At 37.3% G+C, this 27376-nt stretch overlaps 1 protein-coding gene across 18 annotated transcripts; it reads right to left on the reverse strand.

Annotated features, from left to right (window-relative positions):
* Window positions 1-1338: 1338 nt before the first annotated feature.
* Window positions 1339-27351, reverse strand: ZGRF1 (zinc finger GRF-type containing 1). Of its 18 annotated transcripts, XM_056356142.1 has the most exons (30): window positions 27223-27350; window positions 26557-26654; window positions 25906-26096; window positions 25707-25787; window positions 25527-25583; window positions 24890-25075; window positions 22773-24513; window positions 22329-22634; window positions 21925-22007; window positions 20576-20749; window positions 19768-19864; window positions 19582-19688; window positions 19253-19373; window positions 17644-18308; window positions 16040-16178; window positions 15360-15544; window positions 14699-14886; window positions 13978-14117; window positions 12668-12814; window positions 10515-10629; window positions 9439-9698; window positions 8069-8228; window positions 7335-7412; window positions 6299-6446; window positions 5171-5298; window positions 4771-4894; window positions 4180-4356; window positions 3918-4052; window positions 3032-3293; window positions 1339-1636 (listed from the first exon to the last, which is right to left on the reverse strand). In XM_056356142.1, exons 3-30 carry the CDS (start codon window positions 25924-25926, stop codon window positions 1533-1535), a joined length of 6129 nt encoding a protein of 2042 aa, XP_056212117.1. In that variant the 5' UTR covers window positions 25927-26096; window positions 26557-26654; window positions 27223-27350; the 3' UTR covers window positions 1339-1532. The 18 variants fall into 18 exon arrangements, with proteins under 18 accessions (XP_056212117.1, XP_056212089.1, XP_056212052.1 ...); XM_056356114.1 differs by having other exon boundaries at window positions 22329-24513; window positions 25906-25986; window positions 26569-26654; XM_056356077.1 differs by having other exon boundaries at window positions 22329-24513; window positions 26569-26654.
* Window positions 27352-27376: the final 25 nt, after the last annotated feature.

Here is a 27376-nt window from a genome sequence, read left to right on the forward strand (position 1 = left end):
GCGCGAGCTGTGACTTCTCAGGGACAGGAACACTGGGTTACAGCTCATTTCAAAGGGTAAATGCCACCCTGGGGAAGGCAAGTTCTGTAAGAACCGTGGCCTTTCTGGCAAGCAATGGGTCAGTTTATGGCTAGAATAGACTTGCATATTACAGGCATAAACTACTTCTTTTTTTCTCCAGGATAGGTACCGATGAATCCCTCGGAAACAGCAACTGCCCAGGATAATACCATAACCTATCTAAAATCCAGTACCCTCTTGCTCAGCTGAGAACCATCAAAACACTGTGAGAAGAAACAATTGAGACACTCCACCAGAGGATGTATAACTGTCCCTCAGCAAGGCCGTTCCCCACCCCCTGCAGTGAGGCAGTGGTAGCCGTCAATGTCCTTCCCAAAGGCTGCTGGACTACAGCACTGACCCTCACCTTCAGTGACCCAGGGCAGCTAAATAAGATTCCTGGTCCAATTCACTGACTGATCCGCTCCCAACGCACACACGCTTACTTACATAGCAAGAACCTCAATTACTGTCCTTACAGAGAAGCTTTCCCCTCTTTATCCCTTCTTACATCGTCCCTGGCTAACCAGTCCCATCATCAGCTCACATGTTGCAAGTATTCTGAAGTTCAGCATTTCCCACAATCCTGATTTCTTTCCAGGGACATCTGCATCACTGACTGCAATAAGCTTCTCACCAAGCGGTTCATTTCAAAGCTGCATAAAAAGAAAGTAGAAAATTACTTCAAAGAACTTCAGTGCTACGAGGATGCCTGCTCTACAGCAGGCTCCCTGGAGTGCCTCAGTCTTCTCTGGAAGAAATTTAACAGTGTGGCAGCATCTAGAAGTTTTATGATGTCCATGCTTTTCCCACTTCTCCCCACCATTTGTACACTAATCGCTGAGCCTCTTCTATGCACTTTGACACAGCCTTACAAAAATTTTTGCCATGTTAAAGATGATGAACATGTTTTCTTGTCATAGTGTTTCTGACACAATAACAGTCTTTTTCTAAACCAAAATCATTCAGCTTTTTTGTAGTTTTGAAACACAGCTGACTGATCTTATCCTAAAACCTGTAAAAAAATCTAGATACAGGTCATTGGTTCTCATTTCTTTTTGTTGACATCCAAACCTTTCACAGACCAAGGACATGTAATATTACTCTGTGTTAATTTATCTTTTTCATTGTTTCAGCTACAGTCTTTCTTAGATGTGACTGATTTGTAAATATACAAGATGACAAGAATTGCTCTATGATATGATGTTACATGTATCTAATCTGAAGAATAATGAAACACTAAGAATACAATTAGGTACCTTGTAAGCATAAAAAGGATTTCAATTATCAAGCAGATAAGAGTCAACTTTATTTATTTTTAGTCACAAAAGAGGGGTCAAAACAGAAGTATCAGTGCCCTGAGATACAAACAAAAAAATTATTACATTTATTATAAATACTAGATTTGCAATCATTCCAGTAATTGTTATAGACACACAATTTATTTTTTCTTCAGAAAACGGCCATACATTTTAATTTTTCTGTGCTTCTTCCTCCCGTTTCTCCAAGTAACATGTAAGAATTTCGTTTAGCTGCTGCTCACACTGGCTTGCATGTTGCAATCCATTTTCCCATCCTAAAAGCAACATAAACAGGGTAATTATATCTCACTTTACAGCATTTATCATGTAATTAGTCTTTGGTGATGCAAACATCTATTTCCCCAAGCCTGTCAAATGGCTATAATATTTCTACTTTGAAAACTGTTCTTCAGAGTGCAACTGTTAATGAGATGCCTCCTTCGAAGGAGGTCAACCAAGTAGGTAAATAAAATAATTACTCTTCTGGTACCTATTCTTGCAGTAATTCACTACCAGTTGCTTTAGAGACTGAGCACTCCCTTTGTACTATCTGCTAAGATAAGGGCCCACCTGCTCCAAAAAGGGATGTGCCTCTTAATGAGGGAGCCTCCGTGAGTACTGGGGAGTCAGATCCAGCCAGAGTTTATTGAATGTACTTCAAGGAGTTGGACACTATTCCGTCTCTCCCTTCTCTACGTCAAAGGAAACCTCCATGGAAGAATTTATGGTTAAATGTAACTAATGCTTTGAGATACAAACTGCCCATTTCAAAGCGGACTAATTCAAGTGCTAATGAAGCTGGAAACTCGTAAGAGAGAGATGCACACAACTTTGGGGCTGTTCAGGCATTGTAAACACTTTCTAGCAAAATTGCAAGGGGCGGAGACTGGCACCATAAGGTGTTTGTTTGTTTGTTTGGGGGGGGGTGTGTGTGTGTTTATTTTTTTTAAGCAGGATTCGCTTTCAAACATAAATACTCCATTACAGTAATCTTCACAGCAAAGATGTAGAAACTGTAAAAAACTGATTTTCAAAAACTCTTATTTCCCTCTGTGGTCCAATAAAACACACATATTCACCAGACCTGTAAACAAAGCAATCAGAAATTACTTTGTAGAGTTAGCTGATCTCCAATAGGATTGTTTTTTTTTTTTTCCTAGCAGCTCAAAATTTATCTTCCAAAACTGGTAAGCCCCTATTGCAAAAAGGTGTTACGCATTTTTCTTTCCTATATTTAAGTACTATCCATTCAGAAATACTGCTGTATAGAAGAATTTTTTTATAACTTGTTTTGCCTGGGTCTACTATGTAAAAGCAAACTGGGCAAGGACTAGAAATGCAGCAGTGGGCTTTAACTCTCCATACGAGTGTGCTCTTTGTGTAGCTAGCTGATGGCATCGAACAAAGAAGTCTCATTACTGATTAACAAATACCCTTGAAGTATAAAACCAGTCTGCAGAAAAAATTGCAAACATGCAGCTTGCACACTTGAAAATGCTTGCATTTTCCTGCAGTATACTATATTTTATATATAATAAATGTACTGGTTTATATAGTATGCATACTATATAGACTATGTAGTATATATACACTGTAAAGTGTATTATGCGTAGTTTAATTAAAGAAGATGAGCTGCAGGGTTTCAAAAATACAGGAAAAGAAAGTACTACCTTTGCAGTGATGAATTACTCTTCCCCACAGTCTGTTCCTACTTAAACAGGCCAGATTTCCAACAATCAACAGGTGCCTCTTTGCTCTCGTCAGTGCAACGTTCATCCTCTTTTCTGAGTCGATGAACCCAATTTGTCTTGTTCTTACACACGACAGAACAATGATCTCCTTCTCAGCTCCTTGGAATGCATCTACAGTGGACACCTGGACAGCTTTAAGTTCAAAAGCCTCAGAGTGTATGTCGCTAACCAAATTCTGAGTCTGTAGACAAATGAATATGGATGGTGATGAGTTATGCTACTCACAGTCAATAACTCGTCTCGAGTGAACACACTTAAGTTTGAGTCTGCACTAGATGTGAACTAAGAAACTAGCGACTGCAACGACAGTAAAGCCTCAGCTAATCACAGGAAAATACATGCAGTGAACCTGGATTTGACAAAATACTGGTGCATTCAGTGTGGCAACCAGCGCTTTCGCTTACTTATCCCAGCAGCCCACGTCATGCCTTGGATGACTAGGTGAGGTACAGCTGCAGCCTTGCTAAGCAGATGCCTCTGCTACCTGTCCTTGTAACACATACCAGTTTGTAACACCCCCTAATTCATTGATGAAAATTAATTTGCCAGTTTTCCAAGAAGGTGGAATGCATGTGGAAGGAAAACAAATGAAAAGATATATTTTTTTTTAATCATGTTTGGATTAAAAGATTTTGACTAATTTTAAAGGAAAAACCAGATATTTTTTTTTTTTAAGTATCTAGTCTACCTATCCAGCATTTGTTTCTCACTTCTACTTGACTCCTCCTAGTTGAAATGGAGCCTTTGTTTAGAATAAACAAATACACTTAAGAAAACTGTTGTATTGATGGTACATTATACAAACCTTACACATCTGTGATTTATAAAGAGTAATCAGACCAATTGCAGATCCTTTTATTCCACTTGCAACTAGAGCCTGGATGAGCTTGACTGCAAAATGAACTTCTGCCATGTTATAAAAGCTGTTGTCTCTTTCAATCTGGAAACAGGGAAGATTATTTTCAACTTAATTAGCTCTAACAAACAGCAGAATGCAAGAAAGAAATAGTATGGAGGAAAAACTACAGCATTGACTTTTTTTATACAAGAAGTGTTTAAAAACTTACTTGCTCTACCCCGTTAACATTATAAAAACATAGTGTTGGAAGCCAATCCAATAAAGGACTTCTATCTTTCTCGGAAACACCATCTATCAGATTTCCTTCGTAGAACAGCTCGTTGGCTATGGCACTAATAGCAGGGTGACATCGGTACTGTGTCCGAAGAAGTATTGTTTTATGTCCCTAAAAAATTATGATATAGAAAGTGTGACTAGAAAAAATAATTACTAAATATTTTACAATGAAAGCTAGGTCAAACAAGAAAGTGGAAAAAATTCCTGCAGTAAGCTGGCTTAACCTTCATACAATCACTTCAACAGAAGCTAGAACAAATACATAGCCTCTGATTCTTCTACCTGAATTGAAAACTGCACAAAAAGATCAGAAGGCAGAATCTGTCACTGTTTTTCAGTCCATTCTTGGTTTACATTTGTTATGCTTAAATTTCCATGCACTGTGAAAATGACATTTACAGAGAAATGCACTAGAATGGAATCTGCTGGTCCTCCGATATCTAAACCAGAACTCTTCCAGTGACTTCAGTGACCTGCAGTTTCACCCTCCATCTTTACTAAAAACATAGTGAGTAGTACATACCATTAAGCAAAGCCGGTCAAAGAGAGTCTGCTCCAATCCCTTTTCATGAACACTCTCAGACCCTTGAATAGTTGGTGGTAATTGCTTAGGGTCTCCAACAAGGACTAGCTTTTCACACTGAAACCTAAATAAGAATGTTAAGGGGGGGGGGGGGGGGGGGGGGGGGGGAGAAAAAAAAGTTCTAAAGATGATGTTCCATTGGGCTCCCTTCTCCATCACCATCTTTCCACAGGTAAAATAACATGGTATCTCAAGGAAGGCACCGAAGAGCAGGCCTCAATTAAAAATTGAGACCTTGGACTTCATGGTCTTAAAAAGATGTGTAAGTTTGGCAGTTATTGGAGGTTGCATCATTGCTAACTGAAAGTTTCTCTGCTGAAACACAAAAGGAAGGCTGTACCTTGCAATAGGAAGGAGAGAAGCAGGTTCGGTTATCTGACTGCACTCATCCAGCATCACTACAGGAAACTTAAGAGCATTCAGACAAGGGAACGGGCAGGCAGCACAGGTCACTCCAACCACTTTTACCTTTGTTATTAGTGAGGGGAAAATGGGTAGACAAAAAGTTAAGATCATTTAATAGTTCATCTCTGTGCAGTACACAACTATAGATACCTTTGACCATAGAATACACCTAAATTAATTTCTAGCAGTTCTACTGCATGCTGTGTAGTAGACTCACTGGATCTCAAAAAATTATATTCTGATTTCCAGTTAAAAGGCACTGTGTATGTATAGAGATCAACCCAGAGTTACCATTTCTTATGCTCAGGGTGTTTACACATTAGAATCACTCACAGATTCATGTATTTTATACCTAGATCTGGTCTGGTACAGAGAGAGCTCAGATCAAACAATTCGTCAAAACTTCTGAGCCCCAGCAGCAAAAGCAGCCACAATGACCACTAGGAAAAAATCACAAGAAACTCAGATTGCTCAGATCTGCTTTGTTACGACTGCTCTACAACAAGCTGGGATTTTTTGAGTTTAGGTCTAAGGAGAAAAGACAAAACTGGAAAGACAGAAATTGAGAAGGTTTTTCTACAGGAAGTCTTAAATCTTAAAAGGTAATAGTTGGATGAAAAGTTACTTAAAATACATTTGAAGTTTTCTTGGCAGTTGATACTCAACTCTAGGACAGGTTTAGCTCAGTCCTTATCTTTTACCTTTATGACAACACAGATTTGTTTCAGGATGACAGCTACAGAGTCGCTGTGCTCAGAATTTTTACTCTCCCCCTCTTGTAAACTAGGATTGGTAATATTAAATCAGATTACAATAAAGTTCAAAAAGGGTTTCTGTCTCCTATTACTAAACAGGAACTGCATGTTCAACTCAGAAGTCATACACAGCTAAGACACTAAGCTATACCTGTAGAGTCAAACCCATCCTAGTCCCAATATTAATTTTATTTTTCAGAACTAGGAGCTTGGCAAGTGTGAGAGGGGATTCCCAGCTTCCGTTTGCTGGGCCCTGTGGATAAGACACAGCGAATCCCCACTTTCCCATCCCGTCACTTTGACTGTACCTGTTGCAGTATAGTTTTATTGGTCCCCAGTTTATGTTGCTCGATACTCTTCCTTACATACATTTTTTCAGTTGGAGTTAAATCTTCTTTCATGAGAGCAAGCAGCTCTTTTAACTGCTCATTATCGTTTCCTGAGCCAGCATGTAAACTTCAGAAAGATTTTGAAACATGCATTACAAGGATTAAAAATAGTAGTGCTTTCAGCACCCAATACAGAAAAATAATCACAATGTATCCACACCAGTACTTTACAACAACGTACTAACCTATTCTGAATCCAGCTGAGACAGACTAGTATAATCCCTGTTTTAAACCAGGTATTAAAAGTTTAATTAAATGAAGTAAAGATAACTTTATCCCATCAGCTCAAACCCTACCATCCCAACCAGAGACATATATGTAATACATGACTTCTCCAAGTACACAGCTGACTTGAGAGTGGAGTAGAACTATGGGAAATTTTTCATTCTTATACCCTTGGTATGCTACCGACACCCAGGAATGGAAACTTTACCTTTATTCATCTTGAACTTAACTTTGTTCTCTCAAATTGTGTTTGAGAGTACTATGTAGATTGCTTACTTTTAGTAAGTAGTTTGTCTGTAGTTAACAGACAAACCCCAGAACACTGTAACAAAGATAACTTGGATAAGTAGTACAGAACTCATGAGTTGTTACCATTAATTCTCTGAACATTAAATTTGTGATTACTTCCTCCTAGTTCTTATCACTACAGCAGTATGTATCTATTTCAAGGCTGTCCGTTTTGCTTTTCCTCCTTGTGTAAACTCCCAAATCTGTAACTGACATTATTTGTTCTCCTCTACTCCTTCCTGTTTAAAAGCATTAGCTCTATTCTGCTACAAGTGACATTCCCAAATCAAGGTAAAAATTTCCACTGTGCGGGGCACTGGGAACTCTGAGATACGCCTATTACAGTCACATTTTCAATGACTTCAAAACAGTAATTTTACAGCATGCATACTATCATGAATCTTAGAATTGCTTCACATCCCTCGAAGAATAAGATTCTTACCTATGGGGAAGAATTGCTTTGGTGATTTTCCTAATACTTCCCACTCTGATAAAATCCTCAAATCCAAGATCAAGTAGACTTTGAAGAAAGAGAGGTGATACACATTATAGAAATGTAAAAAGAAACTTTGAAAAATTTAAGCTTGGTTCTAAAAAGGCTAACGGACACACCAAAGAATACAAACTTCTGCGATTAACCAGATGAAGTAACTCAGGCCACAATTCAAGTAAATCAAAGTAAATTACCTCATCATGATTAGTCTCAAAAATGCTTAATGCTTTTATGATTCTCCTCTCATAAACAGTCTTCCATTTGTACTTTCCCTTCCCTCCTCTATCATTCCAAACCACGAGTTACTTCATGTTAGCTTCATGCTGAAGCTTCCCAAGTCTGACTCAGTGTCTCCCTCCAGCCCCTCCTTTCCCTGCCCCTACTACTAATACCTAAAGATTCCTGAGCAATACTATTTCTGCCATGATGGATTTTAATAGTAAATCTGATGAGAGTAGAGCCCAATATTAGTCTCTGTAAGGCTAGCTGCATGAATTTACATGTCTTTTAACATGTGTGCTGTGCAGAGGAGCAAGGGTAAAATTAAAGCCCGTGTGGGACACTTTCTAGGGAAAGAACGCAATCCTTTTTAAGTGTTATACCGGAAATATCAACAAAATTATCTTTATCATATAAATGCACTATTGTTTTTGGAACAGTCTGTAAAAATCTCAGTAACCTACCCCTGCAGTATCCTGTCTATGGCAACATTAGTGGAAGAAGCAATCAGAAGTTTCCACTGAGCTGGCCTTGGACCCTTGGTAGCTTCACTACTTTCAAAGAGCTGTACTAAGAACAAAATCACAACAGACAGCAGATAGCTCTTGCCAGCTCCAAAAACACCTGGTATTTTGGAAGAAAAAGACAAAGGTACAAGTGAAATTTTTCTAGAAAGTACAGTTTTAATCAATTGTTGTAACCCAAGTTTATCTTATGAAATAGTATGCTGATTCCTGCCTAAACATTGCCATGTGCTTGCTTCAGCAGCACTAAGTATTCAGGGACAACCAGCTGCCTTACACTTCGCATTTAATGCCTGCAGTGAATTTACAAAAAAATACAGAGGAGGGAAAGCTAAATTCCAAAATTTTCTGGTTGAATACATGCATTACTTGCTAAGGAGTCTCATCAATACATTAAAATAATACAAGTATCTGCATGCACATCCCTCAATACCATGTCTGCGGGTGAATAAGGAATCTGAGAGTATTATTTTGGAACGACTATAATTTAAACTAGATTAATATGCCTGATAACCTAACAAAAGCTCAGGCAATTTAAGTCTAGTGGTAGCTGTACTAAAAGTATCATTACTGTCAACGTGTTTACTTTGACAGGATCTGAAAACTTATGTTTGTATGGTAACTGCTTTTCAATACTGTTTAAAAAAAATAAATCTTTGAACTAAGATGTTACTAGCCTTTTTCTACATGTTGAAAAGGGATAAAACAAAGAGAAAATGAAGTATTAACCAGCAAGGAATAATGCGTAACAGAAAAAAATTTATATGATAATTTAGCAAAGCTGATACGTGACAAAAAGTGGGTTTAATATTAAAAAAATAAGGAGAAGACACTAAGTAACTCTAATATTTTGTATTGATTGTGCTAGGAAAGAACTCCATATTTATGTGAAATTCTGCAAAAGGCAGAATGCAAAATCAAGGATCAAAAGCTCTGTGCTGATAGAATGGATGTTATAACATCATGGCCATTATCAGAGGGGCCTCATCCAAGAAACGAATTTTCAGGAAATGCACAAAGTAGGTGAGGACAGCAGCAGTACAGAAGAGTTTAAAAGTATATTCCATACACAGAAGCAGCTTATTCAAGCTCATCTTTTGCACGGCATTTAAAATAAGTCAGCATTTACCTAGACATAAGAATCTCCCCTTAAGTCTGCCTGGAACTGTGAATGTATGATTAAGGAAAGACGTTTACTATTTCATCACTGATAGAATTCAGGGGTATTCCACTAACACTGGCATTACATATTAACTAGCATTTTTGCAAAGATACAACAACAGCAAATTTCACAATTATTTACTATATACCATGTATAATTGTGATAGGCAAGATCTGGTGTTCTTCCACTGGTTTGAGATTTTCACATGAGGTCATCATCTGAGCTATCCGAATCAGTGATGTAGCTTGATCTGGGTTCAACAAGAACGTTTGGATCATCTTTTTAGCTAGTTCCATTGCCACTTCAGTGCTGACGGGTCCATACGTCATTGTGCGTTTCAGGTTGATGGCAGGTGGAATAAATTTTCTTTTGTTGACTCTATTAGTAGCATTTTCAGAACGAAAATTCCTAAGAAAAATACAACGGTCAAAAGCTGTGGTATAATACTGCATTATGTATAATTTTCCTCTCATGGTTCTGATATTCCTACTTGCCTGACACTGAAATGCTGAGGCTTTATGATTAACAGCTGAAAATTAAAAGTTCCTGCCCCCTGCACCCTGCCATATACCTGGGCTGTATGTTCCTACCCTTTATTACTTCCCTGGGTGAAAGCTGGACCATACAAAACAGGCTTTTGGGGTTTATCGTTCTTGCTGTATGTTAACGCTTTCAATCTGACCGACTTCAACGCCACGATACTGACAGAATTAAGAGTGGTAGAAGAATGTAGTCAGAGGTAGCAGGGATTCACTTAATTACTTTTTTTATACAGTGAATCATAAGCAGTCTTGGAAATATCCCTATATTGCTCTGATTCTCCAAGAACATCTTTTATTTTTAGGTGTTATGTCAAACTACTCTAAAATTTGGGAAGGAAAACCAGTTCCACTGAAGCCCTGTGAAACATATACATTAATACAGATCACTGAGTGACTGTGCTAGCAGCCTAATCGTCATCATAATAGCCAAAATAAATCTGTAGGTTGTAAAATGTGGGCTGCAGGTTAAGTTTTAAGAACGAACCTTACAATCAAGTTAGAGTTAAGCAAGTGATATATTTTCATTTCCACATAAATGAAAACTGCATTGTCAGCAGTTCATGCCTTGTACTTTTTCTGATCTACTTATTAATAGGACAAACTCAAAAGTATTTCTATGGGGCTTTCTTCTGTACCTATTGACATACTATATGCTCACAGTATCACTGAAAGAGTAACTTACATCTTTAATAGATATGGCATTAGTGGTAACGTAGATGGATTGAAGTGCTCCTCCATATTCCTTAAAGCTGTAAGCTCACCACTAGCATTACAAACCAGCAAGGCATGAACAATCACTGAAAAGGCCACAGAAAAATAAAATTAGGAAAAAATGAAATCAGCCAAAATTTCAGATCAGCTAGATAAATTAACTACACAATGCCAAAAGAGTAATTAGCCTCCTGTAACAGAAACCAAGTTAACCCTGTTACCATGTCTGACTAAATATAATAGATGAGGAGAGACCTATTAGCCCTTCTTTTAAAGGTGTGTTATTTTGAAGTATTTCTGACTCCGACATTAGGAACCTTCTGGGAAGGAAGCTTAAATAAATAAAAATCCTTACTCATTTTAGAAACACTTGAGATGTTTAAAAAGCTTTGGAATTTAGGAAGTGAATTTTCTATGTATACCATCTGTATCACAATAGCTAAGCAAATGTTTTCTTAAAAAAAGACAAGAACATAAGAACACCTCCAATGGGCCAGACTCAAGTTCCATCTAGCCTGTTTCCCAGCTGTACAGAGGTGGATGCCTAGGGGAGAGTATAAGAACAGAACAAGTATTCAATTATATTTTTCTGAATTCACTCCCAGTTTTCTAAGGTTCCGGGACTCGGGCATTACTTCAGTAACAGGTTTCTGATATGTTTACTAACCCACCTACCTCTATTTTGCTGTTATCACTGCCAACAACCAAACATTACTTAAAGCTTTATTATCATACAGCTTATGGGTTTAGTTTTGCAATCGTTATAGAATTATGAAATAATTTGTATTTATGAACACAGAGAAAGTTAGGACCAAAATTTATTAAGAAAAAACAAAATTCCTTGAATTCAACAGCATTGACTGAAAAGCTGTGTACTAACTCTTCCAGACTGACTGCTCGAGAGATCCAGTCCTGCAACTAACATTCAGGGAACAAACAAAACCACCTCCAATTGTATTTGAAGTCCATGATTTTGATAGCATGTATGCCCACAAAGAACTTGCATCGTCCTGTATTATTTTTTTCGTAGCTTTTGGTCTTCTGAATGTAATTCAGAACAGGAGTTTAATGTAGGCTCACTGAATTCTGCCTTGCAGGAACTCTCTCCCTAAGGAGTACACAGAAAGCCTAAAAAGACTTAATTTGTTAACTTAAAACACTCAATTCACCTGCCTTTTGTGATCAAAGCACACAATTTTCACATTGCATTAAAAAAAAATGTAAGCAAAGGTATATTGTTACTAGCTTCAGAATGACTACATAAGACATTCTTTATCTCCTTCTTTTACAGCAACAACAAAAGACAAGACAAAGCCAGGACTTCAGCTCAATTCACCAGCAAAAATAAACTTTTGCATCATGTTTGGCAGCAGATTTGTCATTTTTCTGTGGCATCTATAGCAGAGCCACACTGTTTCTCTCTGCACTAACCTTACTGTTTGCAAAGCACTGATGACAAAATATCACAAAATTACCCCCGAATGAACATGTTAAAAACAAAAAGAAGGACAGCTGCAACTTAGTTGGGAACAGCTTCCTAAAGAATAAAAAAATCAGCAGCTCTTTAAAAACCATCAGTGCTAGGTTTAGTAATATTTTCTTTTTAAAATACAATATTGAAAAAACCTAAAACTAGACAAATTTGGTTTTTCTGAATTCTGAAAGACCAAAATTTTAGTCATTCTAGACTATAGCAACAAAGGCACAGAAAGGAAGGTTGGGAAAGCCAAGTCACAGATTTAATAGATGGATTTTTATATAAACATAAATTTTCCATGGTGAGTTGTTTGGGATTTCTGTTTGTTTTTCAAGGACAGTAACAACATATTCGTGCTACCTATGCTATGACAGTCAACTTGCATTCTACAGTGTATTATTTACTACATTATTTATATTATCTTCATTTCTTATCACCCATTTAGAATTTCTTACTAGATACTTTACAGGCTTAATTGCATTAAGTACTGTATTCAAATCACATATTCAACAATACAAGGAAAAGAATACTGTGACTAAAAGCATGTATTAGATTTCAGAAATTCTAATCTCATCCTTCATTGCTGGCCAAATTTTTCCCTCGACAGTTGTTTCCTGCAATTCTGAATCATTTGGTGCAGAACTCACTATTTGATCGCCAGTTTGAGGGACAGTAGCCTTTCAGTGGTAGTAATTCCACTTCATTGTTGGAGGATGGTCCAAAGAAAGCACTACTTGCAATGAAAGTATCAAGAGGATCAAAATTCAAAGTCTTCGAAATAACCCAAATATCATCTGTCAAAAAAATATAGAGTCTCATAAGCTTCCTCTACTGCTGTCTTTCAAAGAAAATCAAGCTGGACAAAATTGCTCAGCATTTACTATGCTGCAAATTAATCCACTGCTAATATGAAAGCAGGGGCTATTGCAAAGCCCTAAAGAAGCCTTAGTTCAGCTCTAAAAGAATGAATAAATAATTTGCAATTCTTCCAGTATTTACTGTCTGATATTGAGGGTAACTGTAAAGTTCTCTCCTGGTGCACTTAGCAGTGTTTGACTTCTGACAAATCTGAAGCATTATCAATTTCGAGAGTATTTTGAACAAATCACTGAAGTATACTACAAATCTAGTTAACCAGACTTGCCAAAGAATAACAAGTACTGAAATAAATGTACATTTTCCCTTCCCTGTCAAGACCAACACATACTGAAGCATGCAAATGTTCCATTTTATTTGGCATATCTGATGAAGCTAAAGCTTGCTACACTATTCCTATATCTTAAATTGCAGAGCACAGCACGGGAGATTTCTAAGTTAGGAGCAATAATGGTGCATATATCTTTGCCTGTAACAAAAACAATAAAAAAAAAATATCATACACAAGTAAAAGTTTTGCCCATGCAGAGCTTCAGAACTTGAAGTTACAACCCCCTGATGTCTTAGAACATTTCAGTCTGAACATAAACTGTGCACAAACACATTTGTTTCTGCCTGATTTCCTTCGTATAATTTTCAACAGCAAAGTGAACAAACTATGACCATATGGATATGAATTAAAAAATTACTGAAGTGAAACAAACTATTGAGACTATCTGGATCAAATCACTGAATGTCCAACTTTGTGACATTTTGATAGTTTAGAAGAGGTATGCAACAACTACTGAAATACCAATTTTTACATCAAGTTTTCCTTAAATATCGTCTATTTGAATATTGGGCTTTCTCAAAAGTTCATGATTCATCGATTTAATATACTCTAAACCCAAGGATGTAGAATTTACATTTTTCTAAGATAGTTTAACATTTACAATAAAAGACTAATTAATAAGATACTTTGTTGCTCTTCTAAAATGAGAATTGAATTATCAGGGTTGTCAAGAGTTTAAAAATAGGATTCAGTTTTTCTCTTTAGATTACAACATGACATGGACAATTCTGATGCTTAAGGTTTGCTTACCTTTGCTATAGAAAGAATAATGCTCCTTTCTACTTAGTTTGAGGTACAACTTTTTTTTGGAATCACCATCAAATCTATCAGGTGTATTCATAAATTTCTTGAACTTACTACACCGTTGTGCTTGAACTTCAAAGGCTTTCCTGTTAAATTATAATTTTAAGAAGGAGTATGTAAATGATTGGCACATTTTGGATTCATCATCAAAAGAAGAAAGCTCCACAGATTGGACCAAACTATACGGCGCAGATCTTGGTGGCTGTTCATCATCTTACATTACCAAGTTTTAAATGCAGTTATCCTGAATACAAAATACTGCTCTCATATTCAGCCATAATTCAATTGCTTCCCCTACAGTTAAGCCACATAGGATTTTTAACATTAAAATTAGAATCACTAAAAGAACAAATCAAATACTCTTACAAAAGATTAAAAGAGCAGTAATTCAAATGCAACAATTCTAAGGGATTTCATCAAGCAATTGCTCAAGTTGCTGGTAAGCAGTTTTGCTTCTTGCTGAAGAATGCCAACCTGAAATGCCATTGGCGTGAATATTATTCCTTCACTAATCAGGCTTTCACATTTCTACACAGAACTGTGGCCTCTTTAAACATTGTTAGTGAAAGTGTCTGTTAAATGCTACTGAAATCCAGAGCTACTGGACTGTTTATAAATCCTGTAATTCACACAGCATTTGTGGAAAGCACATAGTGTTTCAGAATACCTCACCAAGAGCTGGCATCCCTCATAGAGAGCAATATTTTGACTTCTGAGGTATGTCCCAACACTTTTCATATCATGAAGCACTGCACTAGGTCTGGATTTTATCTGCGAGGGGTTCACATCTTCTATCCACTTGAAAAACAAACACTGCTCAGATTTTGGGGCATCACAGGTATAGAACAAACGACCCTGGGAAAAAGCAAACAAACAAGCAAACAAAAAAAGACCATTAGCACATTAAAACAAACAAGGAGAAACAAAAAAGTAAAGCAACGGACCAATACTCACTGCCACAGAAATAATCAGATAAACACCTGTGTTTTCATTGTGTTTGGCTGCAAAATACAAATGTGTTCCCAGGACTTGCCATCTGAAGACAGCGTGTGTATTCATACCTTACAGAAATCCCATATAACCTAGAAAATTATAAATTCAGGTCTTTCTCTCTACATACATAAAGCTGTTTCTGCATGGAGAAAACTATTACATCAACAATTCTGGACACTAGTGGATACTACAACTGATCTTAAGTGATCTCTGGAACACATCACTTGAACCTGCAATTGTAAATCATACAGAATTACCCTGTAATTGTTTGCACAATGCAGTCTATAACCCAAATGAACACCCAAAACTGTAAACAAATGAGGAATGAACAGCACCTTGTTTTGACCTTCTTTTTTAACCATAACAAGCTTAGCAGGACGCATGTGACTGCAGAGTGGAACGCAGCTTTCTTTGCTCATGCTTTGCCCATCTTTCAGTGATGTGTAAAATGATACATCCACTTTTGAAAGAGCTTTGTGTAATCTTTGTGACAACCCAAATAGCATTATGTTTAATTGCTCTTAACATAGAAAGGAGAATAAAAAAATAATTAGTACAACCTTAAAATGGTCACACAAGCATACAACATTAAATACATTTTCACTTGAACCTTTCAATCCCAAATCTAAATCAAAAATTTAAAGAGCCCCAAAATAAACTATGACTTGCAAAATTCAAATATTGCACATGCAATTAATTTGTTCTAACTGCCCTACTTTCATTCCAATCACATTTAAGTATATCCAAACACTAAATATATGTTAAAAAATGAAAAGCTTAGATAGGAATCTAAAGACCGCTAAACAGTCGCAAGGTTACATAGTTGTACAGAAATGTACTGGTTTGTCTTAGCATTTGGGTATAGACTAAATATATTTCAGCATATATGTCCAAAACCAAATGCACAGAGTTGTTCCAACAGATGATGTTGATGATCTCTCTCCCTCTCATCCTGCTTTGTGAAGCTTCAGTTTAAAAATGACAGCATTTTACATGTCATGGTCTTTAGACATACCTGTCAGAGCAGCTTTAAAAATCTGTTTGTAGTGAACATGAGACTCAAAAACAGTTGGTATGGAAATCTTTCTTTTAGGAAGATCAGCATATTTTACTTTATCCACATTAGGAAAAGACAACTCAGAAATTGTTATGTCCTATAAAGCAGAAAAATAAACCCTTTAAAACTTGCAAAACCCTGAATGAGACAACATTTGATAAACAGCTACTATGCAGATACACCAAAACCTATTCATTTTCCTTCTCTTTTTCTTTTGCTTTTATATACTGTGCTCTCATTAGTAAGTACAACTAAATAGAAAACAATTTGGAGCCTCATTCTGCAACCAGAAGCTTCAACATGAAGATTGTCAATGAAGAATCAGTTTTCTAAAAGCAAAATACAAAATCCCTTCACCACAAATGTTTGCAGATTTTGTTAACTGTAAATACAGGAGCATAATTCAACTGGACTGCCAATAGGAGTAAAATTAAGCATACCAGGAGCTACAGTATAGAGCTCGGACTGCCATTTGGGATGTACCATGAAGTTAAAATCTGCTCCTTGACAAACAGCCTGCATTTACACTAACACAGGTAATACTTTCAAAGGCTTTAGAGTAAATTATATAATTCAAAATCACGTTTTGAGCACTGGACACAGGGAAGGAGCACACAAACCCTGTTTCTAACACTATTTCTGCACAGAAATAAATTAATCAGATGAGACTGTAGCAAAGGTAGTACAAGGCTATGGAAGGAAGAACCAGACTAGAGAGCTTTGGGGAAAGTGTGCCTACCACAAGCTATCCCTGTGCCTGCCATCGAGCTAGTTCTTCCACCTATCAATGCTGCAGGGGGCATCATAACGATAACTCTCTTCATAAGCTTTTTAAAATCCAGTATATACAGTTAATATATATTCTAATTACATATATATACATAATGTGTATACTAGTGTCTATATGAAATACACTATTTGTTTCCACATATTTCACATGAATATTTTACTGTACAGTTTTAAAGAACTAGAAAACACAGCATTCTAAGTTTGTGTCAAAAAAATAAAGAGGAGAAATCTAATATTTGCATTAACTCTCAAACACAATCATTTAACAACTTTTAAAACTACATGTGGTTGGTATGGTGGGTTTTTTTTCCGATTTACTCCATTTGTTTAAGACAGTCTACTGGTCATAATCAGTCGTGCTAATTTTTTAGGTGCTTATTCAATGCCATAACTTACTTTACCACAGTTAAAACAGAAGAAATTTAAAATATTTTAAAATCAGAGATAATTAAAACAATGTCGATTTCACAATTAAGAAAAACAGTTCTTGAAAACACGTTCTGACCAACTATAGATGACAAAACAGCCCAACAGCTGATTTCATCCTCCTGCTATCAACGTTCAGATTAAAAATCTGCATCTGGCACTGTATGCAATACACATTAACAGCTGCTGTTCCGCAGCTAAGACTCTCTTGAGTTACTAGGTATGCAGAAACATTTCATCCAATCATACTGATAGTATCTTGCAGAAAATCAGGTAAAAGCAGTTACTTTGTCCAGAAAAATGTGTTTCTGTCACTTGTAACTGTATTTGCTTGAACAGTTACACACCTGGCCGTATCCTGTTACAGTGTAGCAGCTCAGATGACTTAACACCTTTTGTGTTGCTTCAGCCAAAGGTGTCTGACTTAAGTGCAGAGAAAGTAACTTCCTCTCTGAAATGAAATCTTCCTTGCTGGTATTTGCACAGCATTTATCAAGCATGCTCTTTGCTGTCAGTAGACATGCAGAGCCGGGAGCGCTTTTATTCACGGCACTGCTCTCTCCTGTATCACCCAGCAGCATTCCAAGGACATTCTCAGCACAGATGTCATCAGTCACTTCGCTATCATCACTATTTTGAGCTATCAAGTCACACTGAGCCATGTTTTGATATTTTAGCCACTTGCTTTGTCTATATTGTGAAGTCAAATTAGGGAATACTGATTGTACAAACTCCCTTTGTTCATCTTCCGTATACTCTCCAAACACAGAGGTTTCATAATTTCTGTCCCCAGGGCCAAAAGCACTAATAGGAAATACCGCTGACTCGTTGCATAAATTGACTACTGAAGACTCAAAAGATTGCTGGACCTCCTCACTGTCAGTTGGATAAACTGCATCGGGAACCTTCTCAGTGGCAGGAAGACTGACAAACGGAACTCGAGCTCGTGTTTTAACTGGGCGTTTGAATCTTGAGAGGTTGCATTCCCCTGGATAGCTGGATTTCTCCTGTGCTGTAGGGCAAATACATCTTACAAGCAACTTGTAGAAGTATGGATGGTACATTAAACTTCAGACGTACAAAAAACTAAGACAAGGAAAGAATTCTAAATTCTCTTTTACATCCTGTCTTCTAATTGGCAATGTCTTTGTATCATGCCTGCGCAGCACCACACTAAATTTCCATACCACATGAGCAATTTAAACTGTGATTCTTTCAATATACTTAAATCCCTGTATTCGGAACACATTTCTAAGCACTCTATTTGTATAAAAGAAAACATTTGGTAGAAATTATTTAAATGTTACTGTATTTTAGAGGTCATAAATCTGACATTCTTGGCAGATCAGTGACAGCTGCCAGTTGGAAAACAGCCAGCTTCACATTTGCTCCTTGTTCCAAGATCACCCACAAAACTGTGTTTGACTAAGTTCACTATAGATAAGACAGTCATTGATAGGTGTCAACTGAAAGTGGGCCAGATGACAGCTGAATATGGAAGAAAACTAAAAGCAGGTAAATAACTGAAAACACTAATATAAACTAAAAGTTTAGCTTACAGCCTTCACCCCCACCCCCAAACTAGAAGCTGGTTTTTCTTTGTAAAATTAAAATCGCTCTCTTCCAGGAGAATATAATTGGGGAAGGGGGAGTGGAACATGGAATTCAAGGCTATTTCAGCTGATTTGGAAAACGCTGTTTAAAATTGTGCTTAAAAATGTAACACACCCCTCTATGAAAAACGTGTGACAAGCACAAATCAAACTCCAGTTACCCAGACACACCTCAGCATATTTCAGCAACGAAGCAGCCAGGGCAACTGTCTATTATAGTGCAACTCACTATGCTTCAAAACCCTCAGAGATTTTCCAGAAAAAAATATTGTGAAGTGCAATTATAAACTATAATTTCTTACTGAAAAAAAAACCCCAACCAAATCTCGAAGTTCTGACTCACTTGGCAACATCCTGTGTATCAGAGGCTCTTGCATATCTCCAATAGTTTCCCCACTTCCTGAAGCTGGAGAAAATGTAGAGTCTGGATTAAGCGGGGAAGTCAGTTCCACTGATGATATCACCTACAGATGAAGAATTAACATGTCAAGTGAATGACTGGAAAAAAACCCTTGATTATAGCTCTTTTGTCACTGCATTCTGTCACTGTTTTAAACAACTGAAATGTCTCTCAGAGTTGAGACCAAACAGTTTCAAAAATAAGGAATTGCTACCATGAACACACAGGAAATAAAACCACAAAAAGATCTAGAAGAAACAGTTAGTTCACACCTTGTCAGGTTCCCATGAAGTCCACTGTGTTTGTCTCAAATCAGAATGTGAAATTGAGTCTGACACTGTCCGTGGTAGAACTTCAGAATACATATTCAATGCCAACGCTAGGAAAAATACAGGAAGGACAGGAGTCATGCAGAACATTGTTGTGAGGCCAGTTGCTGTCATTCTACTTTCACTTACGGGACTGATCTATTCTTGACTCTTCAATAACATTAGACTGCTTTTCAAAATTCTCTTCTCTGATATCACCCTCATGAGGACTTCTTGAACCTGGAGACTTGACCAAAAAAGTACATTCAAAAACTTGTGAGAAATTAAACTGTTCATCCTCTATATAAATTTTACCTTTATGTGAATCTTACTCCTAAATATCATCTTATTCCTAAACATCATTCTTCAGTATCTAAATATCATTCTTCAGTATTTCTAGCCCATTCTGGAAATAAAAAAATGAAAAATCTGTTTTCTTCCATTATTTGAAATACTGAAATATAGAAAACTGCATTAGAAAAAAAATATTCTATTTCATGTTACATGCCATGTTTCTTTGTGTCCAGGAGGAACAGAATCATAATCCAGGGAAGGAAATTTTAACCCTTGCTTTGGAACTCTCTAACAATTTTATGCCAAATTTCAAATTCGGATGAGGTGAATATTACACTGTTAACACTAGGAAGCAATCATTATAAAAGCTTTCTGCCACTTTTCTCTAGAAGAAATCTCTCTGTTTACTCTCACACAGTATGGCAATGTACATTTTTCAAAGTGAAAAAAAAAGTTACAAATGCACAGTCCTATGGCGAAGAAAAGTAAAAATAAGTAAAAATAATTGTCTAACTCAAGTTTTAACCACAAAGCACTATGTTCAGTTCTTAGCAATTTTGATATGATTGTGGTATTCTAAAAATGAACTCTCTTTCATACTACATAGACAGGGTACTTTCTTGCACTAATGTTAGTAAAAGTAACTTTGAAAAAATTGTTTTACCTCTCTGAAGTCAGACAAGACATAATTGCTTGAAAACAGGGGTGACAAAAATCTCTCAGCTGCAAACTCTGTATTATCTTGGTACTGCTGCCATCCTAGCTGGGAGCAGGGAGCTCTCAACATTATCTCACTAGCTGCTGATCCTTTTACTTGGTGCCCTTGAAACACAACAGGCTACACAATATGATGGAATTATCATTAACTGAAAATAAGTACTGTTCTGAAACTATCTACAGTCAATGAAGGTGCTTTTCATGCATACAACAAAAAAAATTTGTTGGAAAGTGCAGAAAAGAAAAAAAAACCACACTTTTTTCTTTCTCTTGCACTCCTGCAACTCAGCAGCAATAGTTTTTGCACAAATCTGTGAACAGAAAAATGATGTTCTGATGTAGTATGTTGAGTCTTCTTTTTTGTACTGTAAAATTTGAGTTTAAAACTCTCAGTGGAAAACCTCCCATAGAAAAATGTACTAAAAAGTGATAAGAAGCCCATTATGAGATTGCTTAAATATCTATTAAGCTTTATTGTAACACAATGCAAATAGTAAACCACTGAATTGAAATTTAAGAAACACTATTATTTATATTTCAGTTCCACAGAAATCATACTTTTAGTTGGCAGTCAGATGTCCAAGGCTGTCTTTGGGCTGCTGCTGGTAGAATACATGCCTCTGTTTTCTGTAATAAATTGTCCACACAGTTGGGCTACATACAGAAGTATCAAAAGCTAATTAGTCTAGTAATTCAATAACCATTTAAAATTAAGCTAAAAAATATCTTGTATTTATACAAGGGAAAGCATTTTAAATTACAGCCTTTTTGTTTGAAAGCCAGAACAATCCATAATAGGATAAGAAATTACATTTGCTTTTCACATGGGTCAGGAAAAAGAGAATTAAATCTTCTTTCACTTTGACAGATTGAAAGAAGAAGACTGTTAATAGCACTGGACAAAAATCATCAGATACAAACAGATTTGCCAGCATATTTCAACTCAAGTGCTAAAATTCCTAGAAAGCCTACAGTCAAAAAGATAATGAAAGAAAAAGGAATGGTAAAAGATGATGGGGTAGGGAAGAAGCACCACCACACTATTAATGTGATATTAAACATAACTAAATATTACAATTTGCATTGAGTTTGTCATACATCAGGCCTCCTGAACATTTATTGGCAATAGGGTCCACAAGAGGACATCTTCCGTTTTCTATCAACTTCCTTGTCAATGCCTCTAAGCAATTACTAGCTCAACCTCTATAGTTTCATAAACCATTAATTTTATTCAATAAGCCTGGTAGAAAATGAATTTATCTTGTACAGATAGATATGTAATCAAAAATTGGTTACCATAAGGCCAGAAGAATCAAAGTATGAACCGGAAGATGCCTGTATACTTTCTGAGTAAGGTATTTCCGTAAACTGTTTTATAGCTACAAAAGATGGAAAGGCACAGTAAGTTACAGTTATAGTATTCTTTTTACATGCAAACATCTGAATATTTACTGGGCTTGCAAACCTTACCCATGCAAATAATTGCACAGTTAGGATTTAACTGAACTAAAGCAAGCAAAGACACAGACTTGAAGGCTGCATTGTTGCTTTAAATACTAAAAACTGCATGATGGAACCTTCATAATGCATCACTCCAAAAGTACAATTTTTGAACAGAAATTGCCTAGCAGGAGAGATAAGAGTACAGTCAAACAGATAAAGTCATACAGAATTCACTTCAAAATAGAAGCTGACCTAACCTTTAGCCTTCACAAGGTGTTCAAATATCTCTTTAGAAGTCTCTGCTTCATATAATGTGCTATTATTTTCCTCAATCTTTTGTAAGCTTTCTAATGCTGTGCTATGTTGAGTCAAAGCTCTTAGAAGAGTGATATTGTTTACCAAATCAGGAAGATCTGATGAATTGTCAGCCATTGCCATGCATTTCAGGCAATCCGTTCCTATTCTTTCACCTTTGCAGGCTTCCTGAGAGGCATTTATGCTCTCTAAACTTTCAAAGTCATTTTCATCTATTTCTGTTTCGTGTAGAGATGAATGGCCTTTTCCTAAAGGACAGACAGAACTTCTGGAAATTAAAGCATCTTCCCTATGTGAAACACCAAACACGTCTTGGTGGTCTGCAATATATTGGAATGAGCCATAGCTAGGATCTAAGTTTTGTGACAAAGCCAGCAAAGGACTACCTGGTTTAATGTCATCAGTCTTAGTACCCCAGAAGCGCTCTAAATCAACATCTGGGGATTTCAGGCATCCAAGCTGTATAACATCATCTTCGGTCTTTTTGTCCACTGCAGAAGTTATTCTGCTGGTAGAAATACATGAAATACTTCCAGTTTTCTCAAACGTACTCAGTTTAGGGTGACATTCATTAACATTTACGTCTCCAGGAAAGAGATCAGAGTGCTTGCTTTTTATCTGTGACATGCCATTAACGGTACACACTGCACAGCCATCAAGATCCTTCTTGTTTGTGCCTTCAGTATTTAATTGGCCTTCATTAATTTCTTTTATGTTGCATCCATCATCCAAAAGTTCCACTTCAAATCTGGTCTGGTTTGCAGAGTCTTCTGCAATTGTCCCTGTATCTCCGACATCGCTGTCGCAAAGCTGAGATGGCATAACCCCAGCGCAGGGATTTCCATCATTCTCTCCATCAGATGTTGAACATTTGACTTCTCCATTTTTACTGTGCGTCACTACTTGACAGCAAGAATGAAGCCTCAGTGCAGCATTTTGTGCTACATCATCTTCTGTTAAGCAATCTGGACTTTGTGAAAGCATGCCTCCTTCAGTGAGTTTACTCACATCTCTTTCACACAGGTCTTCATTGTTGGTGTCATTAAAATCAAAAGCCTCCAGTAGACTGAAGTTAACCTCCATCATCTGTTCACCCAGACCACAGTCTTTGCCATGTGTACTTAATTCCTCCTTTACAATTCCAGTTTCAGTCAATGTTAAGTCCTCAGAGAGCTGCAGATCACTAGGCTCTCCTGGATTTTGTCTGGGCTGAAGCTCACTTTGCAACTTCACAGATGAATCCTCCTTAGGACTGCTAGTCACTGAACGTCCTCTGTATCTGGAGTGTTTTTTTTCAGAGGTGATTGGACTTGCTGAACATGAAACGTCACCTGAGGATAGGACAAACTGACTGTCACTCATTCTACTTACAATGGATTCAGGTAGGAAGCAACTATTTGTATTGCAGGGATCTTGTAAGTCGTGACTTAAATTATCTGCCTCTTTGTCATGTCTTGTGACTTCTTTAACACAAGGTTGTTCAGATGAATTTAGAAGCATTTCAGCATTCCATTCCTTTTTATCATTTACAGTTCCCTTCGTAAAAGGCAGGTCCTGAATATTTTGCATGAGTCTTTTGGCACTGTTGCCTGAAAAACCATGCAGGATTGTGCTCTTATGTAAGCTACCTGTGTTTCCTGATGCCTGAAACCTAGAAAGGCATTCTGTGACTGCGGGTGTTTGCTCTCTGCATCCTTGCGTTGGTTTAGACTTCAAAAGAGCAATTATCTGTGCTGTGCTCCTTATGTTGCCTGAAGCTGCCCTGTGACCAGCTGTCTGACTACTAGATTTGGTGTCCCCAGTAATTTGAGAAGGTTCTGGCTTCACAATGGACTGATCAGAGTTTTGCTTCTCTGCCTTCTCACATCTGTCAAGAAATGGAGCAGAAAGCAGTGAGGAGACAGACATGTGCTCTGTATCGTTACCCATACACACATCTTCATGAAAGTCTGCAAACATATTTGTTTCTGTATCCTTCTTAGAAACTGTAGAAAATAATGGAGAGGTAACATAAAACTTGGATGACAAAGTACCCTGACACTGCTTAGATAAAGGTAACGTCATTGATTTTAATCCGTCTTCCATTGCTAGTATTTTCTTTCCAACTTGGCGTGGCCCTTGGAAACCCTAGGAGAGAAACTTTAAATTAATTTATTTGGAAATCAACTTCACATTTTCACATAATCAACACATAATCAAATGTTGACAATAGGGCACACTTCATAAAATATATTCTAGTCATGTAGCACATGACTGTTCCACAGATGGATAGAAATAATCTCACGCCTTTGTGATTTTCAGTGCAACCTCTGCAACAGCAGTCCTGCTAAATCAAACAGACTTAGTAAACTTCAAGAAAAATAGCTACTGGTAACACGTTCCGGCTTACAGTTCCAAAAATACAGGAAGACTATTTATATATTTACCATTCATTAAAAGATGTGCCCCTTGTCTTTTAAAATGCATGTTAATATCAGATATAACTTTGGAAACAAAGACTTACTGTAAACTTCCTTTTCAAGCCAACAGACAGATGTCGTGGAGGCAGAACACCAGGTTTTACACCATTTCTATTCACTGCTGGAGCTTCTGCTTTCCTTGGCTGATCTTCAAAAGATTTTTCATTCAATTTTACTGCTTCCACTGTGATCAAATATCGTTCACCTTCTAAATTATCTCCAGCATTCACCTAGAAAAGAGAAAGCCGCAGTGTGTATGTGAGTGTTACATAAGAAAAAATAACAATCAAATACACAGTCTTCTAAATACTTACATATAAAAAATTCAGAAATGTATACCCAGTATATCACAGCTGCCATATAAATAATCAGATTAAAAGATACAAAATACTAGAAAGCATTAGCACTTAGTTTCAAGTTATACTTATTTAATATATCACGGTAACACACTGCTTTTACCCAATAGGAATAAAATTCCATAAAACCTCTACACGGGTTCTGGAAAAAGGCCTATCAATAAATAGCAAAAAATAAATTTTTGTTTTCCATTATTTGCATTGCAGCAGACTTTCATATACACAATAAGAAAAAGTATTACCTTAGCTACCAAATGAGTTTGAAACGCTTCTTGAAACACAAACCACAATCACGCATAAAAACAAAACTCCAAACAAAACGTACCTGAGATTTCACAAAAATACTCTCCAAACATTGTCCTTTATCATCAAACAAGATAGCCTGCAATGAAAAAATATAACTTTAAATAACTAATTTTATTTTGCAGATCTACTAGACTGCCACTGACAGTCCAGCAGTGGCAGATAATATTGAATCAAACAGTATTAAATCCAGGTTGTTCACCTTATTTCTGCCAGTTGTAATCCTCAGAATTCCATCTTGCCACGTTTTTGATTTTTTCATTTTTTGGTGAGTATATAACACCTGTTTTAAATGTGTAAAATGTTGAAATAATAGTAAGAAAGACAATGTTTAAATAATACAGCAGCTACAGCATCTTTTAGTTTATTTCTACTTAATCGTACACAGCATTAAGACTCACAGTAAATTCTTGAGAAGCCATTGCTTTGGCAAAACAGTCATCCAACAGCTTATTTCACAAATATTCACATCTTCATACAGCCTGAGAGACAGGGAAACATTCAGGAACCACCACAGTTGTGAAGAAAATTTGAAGAAAAAAAAATAGATGTCCATTCACTGTTGGGTTTTTGTCTCCTCAAAAGAAGAGTGCTAGATGCAAGACAATGTCAAAACAATGGGGTATAGCTGATGTGGGCATTTTAAAGAGAAACCTTGAAAATAAGCTAAGAGAAAGACTACTGGTAAAAAATTACATATTCTCTGTCAGGGGAATTAGTTTATTTAAATGAACAGCTGGCAACGCTCAAACTCCAGTGATCACATTGGTATTCAGAATTAACAAATTATCCTACATGTTTACTTGCAGCAAAAAAAAATACCACAGAAGCTACTAACAGAATATTTTTGTCACAAGCTTATTGACTCTGGACCTAATCATGCATGCTTAATTCATCTTAAAGATAACTGACTCTCAAACCTAGTTACCCATGAAATCAAGCCTCTTCCATTATTTAAAGTTGGATCACAAGAACCTTTAATATAACCTTTGGCAATGAAACTGGGAACAAATCATTATGAAAACAACACATCTCCAGAAGCTGTGACTTACTGCTGTACATACAGTCTTATAATATTTGATCAGTACTGTGATTTGTATTTGCACTTGGAGATCTGCGCTTGCGGCCTCAGTTCAATCCATTAACAGCACTGCAATGGAAAGTATCGCGGGGAGACAAGGTAAGACTGTGCACTACTCTTAAGACAGTGAATTAGTAAAAAACAGTTTATATTAAGAAAGGAGAGAGATTCACACCGTTTCTTACGGCTGCCACCTTCTTGGCAGTTCCCGGGTGTTTAGCAAGGTGCAAACCCTTGGAAAAAGACACCCTTAAAGGTCACAGAATTGCTCCTTTAGCTATTAGAAGCAGCTGGAAGAATGCGAACGCTTACTTTAACTGAAAACGGAATGCCATGGGAACGGGGATGAACAAGAGCGCCGCTAGCACATTCATACGGATGTGCAAAACCCGCTTTCTCCACATAGCCGAGGCAGGCCCGGTAAGCCGTTTTCAGCCCACCAGCCATAAGCTTTTCCTTCAGCACGGCGGTGTTTGACGCAGGGCCGCACCCCCATAAGTTTCGCTGACCTGGAGCGAGCCCAGCCGCAGAAGCTCGCCCCTCCCGGCGTGGACACCCACCGCCGTTAGCAACCCCCCAATCCCGGGGATCGTCTCTTGCGTTGAAGGGACCCAACAGACAGCCGAGTCTTACTCACCTACCCGGGGCAGAGGCGCAGGACAATGGCGGCCGCCGCGTCCCCTTCCTCCTTTCGAAACTGCCCGCCTCAGCGCGCGTGACGTCACAGCGCCGCGACGCTCGCAGGCCACGGCGCGCCCTGTGCCGCGCTGCGCATGCGGGGGCGCTGCCGC

Source organism: Falco biarmicus, chromosome 1, assembly GCF_023638135.1.
Source record: "Falco biarmicus isolate bFalBia1 chromosome 1, bFalBia1.pri, whole genome shotgun sequence".
Classification (NCBI taxonomy): Eukaryota; Metazoa; Chordata; class Aves; order Falconiformes; family Falconidae; genus Falco; species Falco biarmicus.

Coding starts and splice junctions, on each gene's coding strand:
- ZGRF1 (XM_056356114.1), bottom strand. CDS start 25,926: ATGGCTTCTCAAGAATTTACT. Junction 20,750..21,924: donor TTGATTCTTCTGGCCTTATG/GTAACCAATTTT, acceptor CATATTGTGTAG/CCTGTTGTGTTTCAAGGGCA. Junction 5,299..6,298: donor ATAAAACTATACTGCAACAG/GTACAGTCAAAG, acceptor CTAATAACAAAG/GTAAAAGTGGTTGGAGTGAC.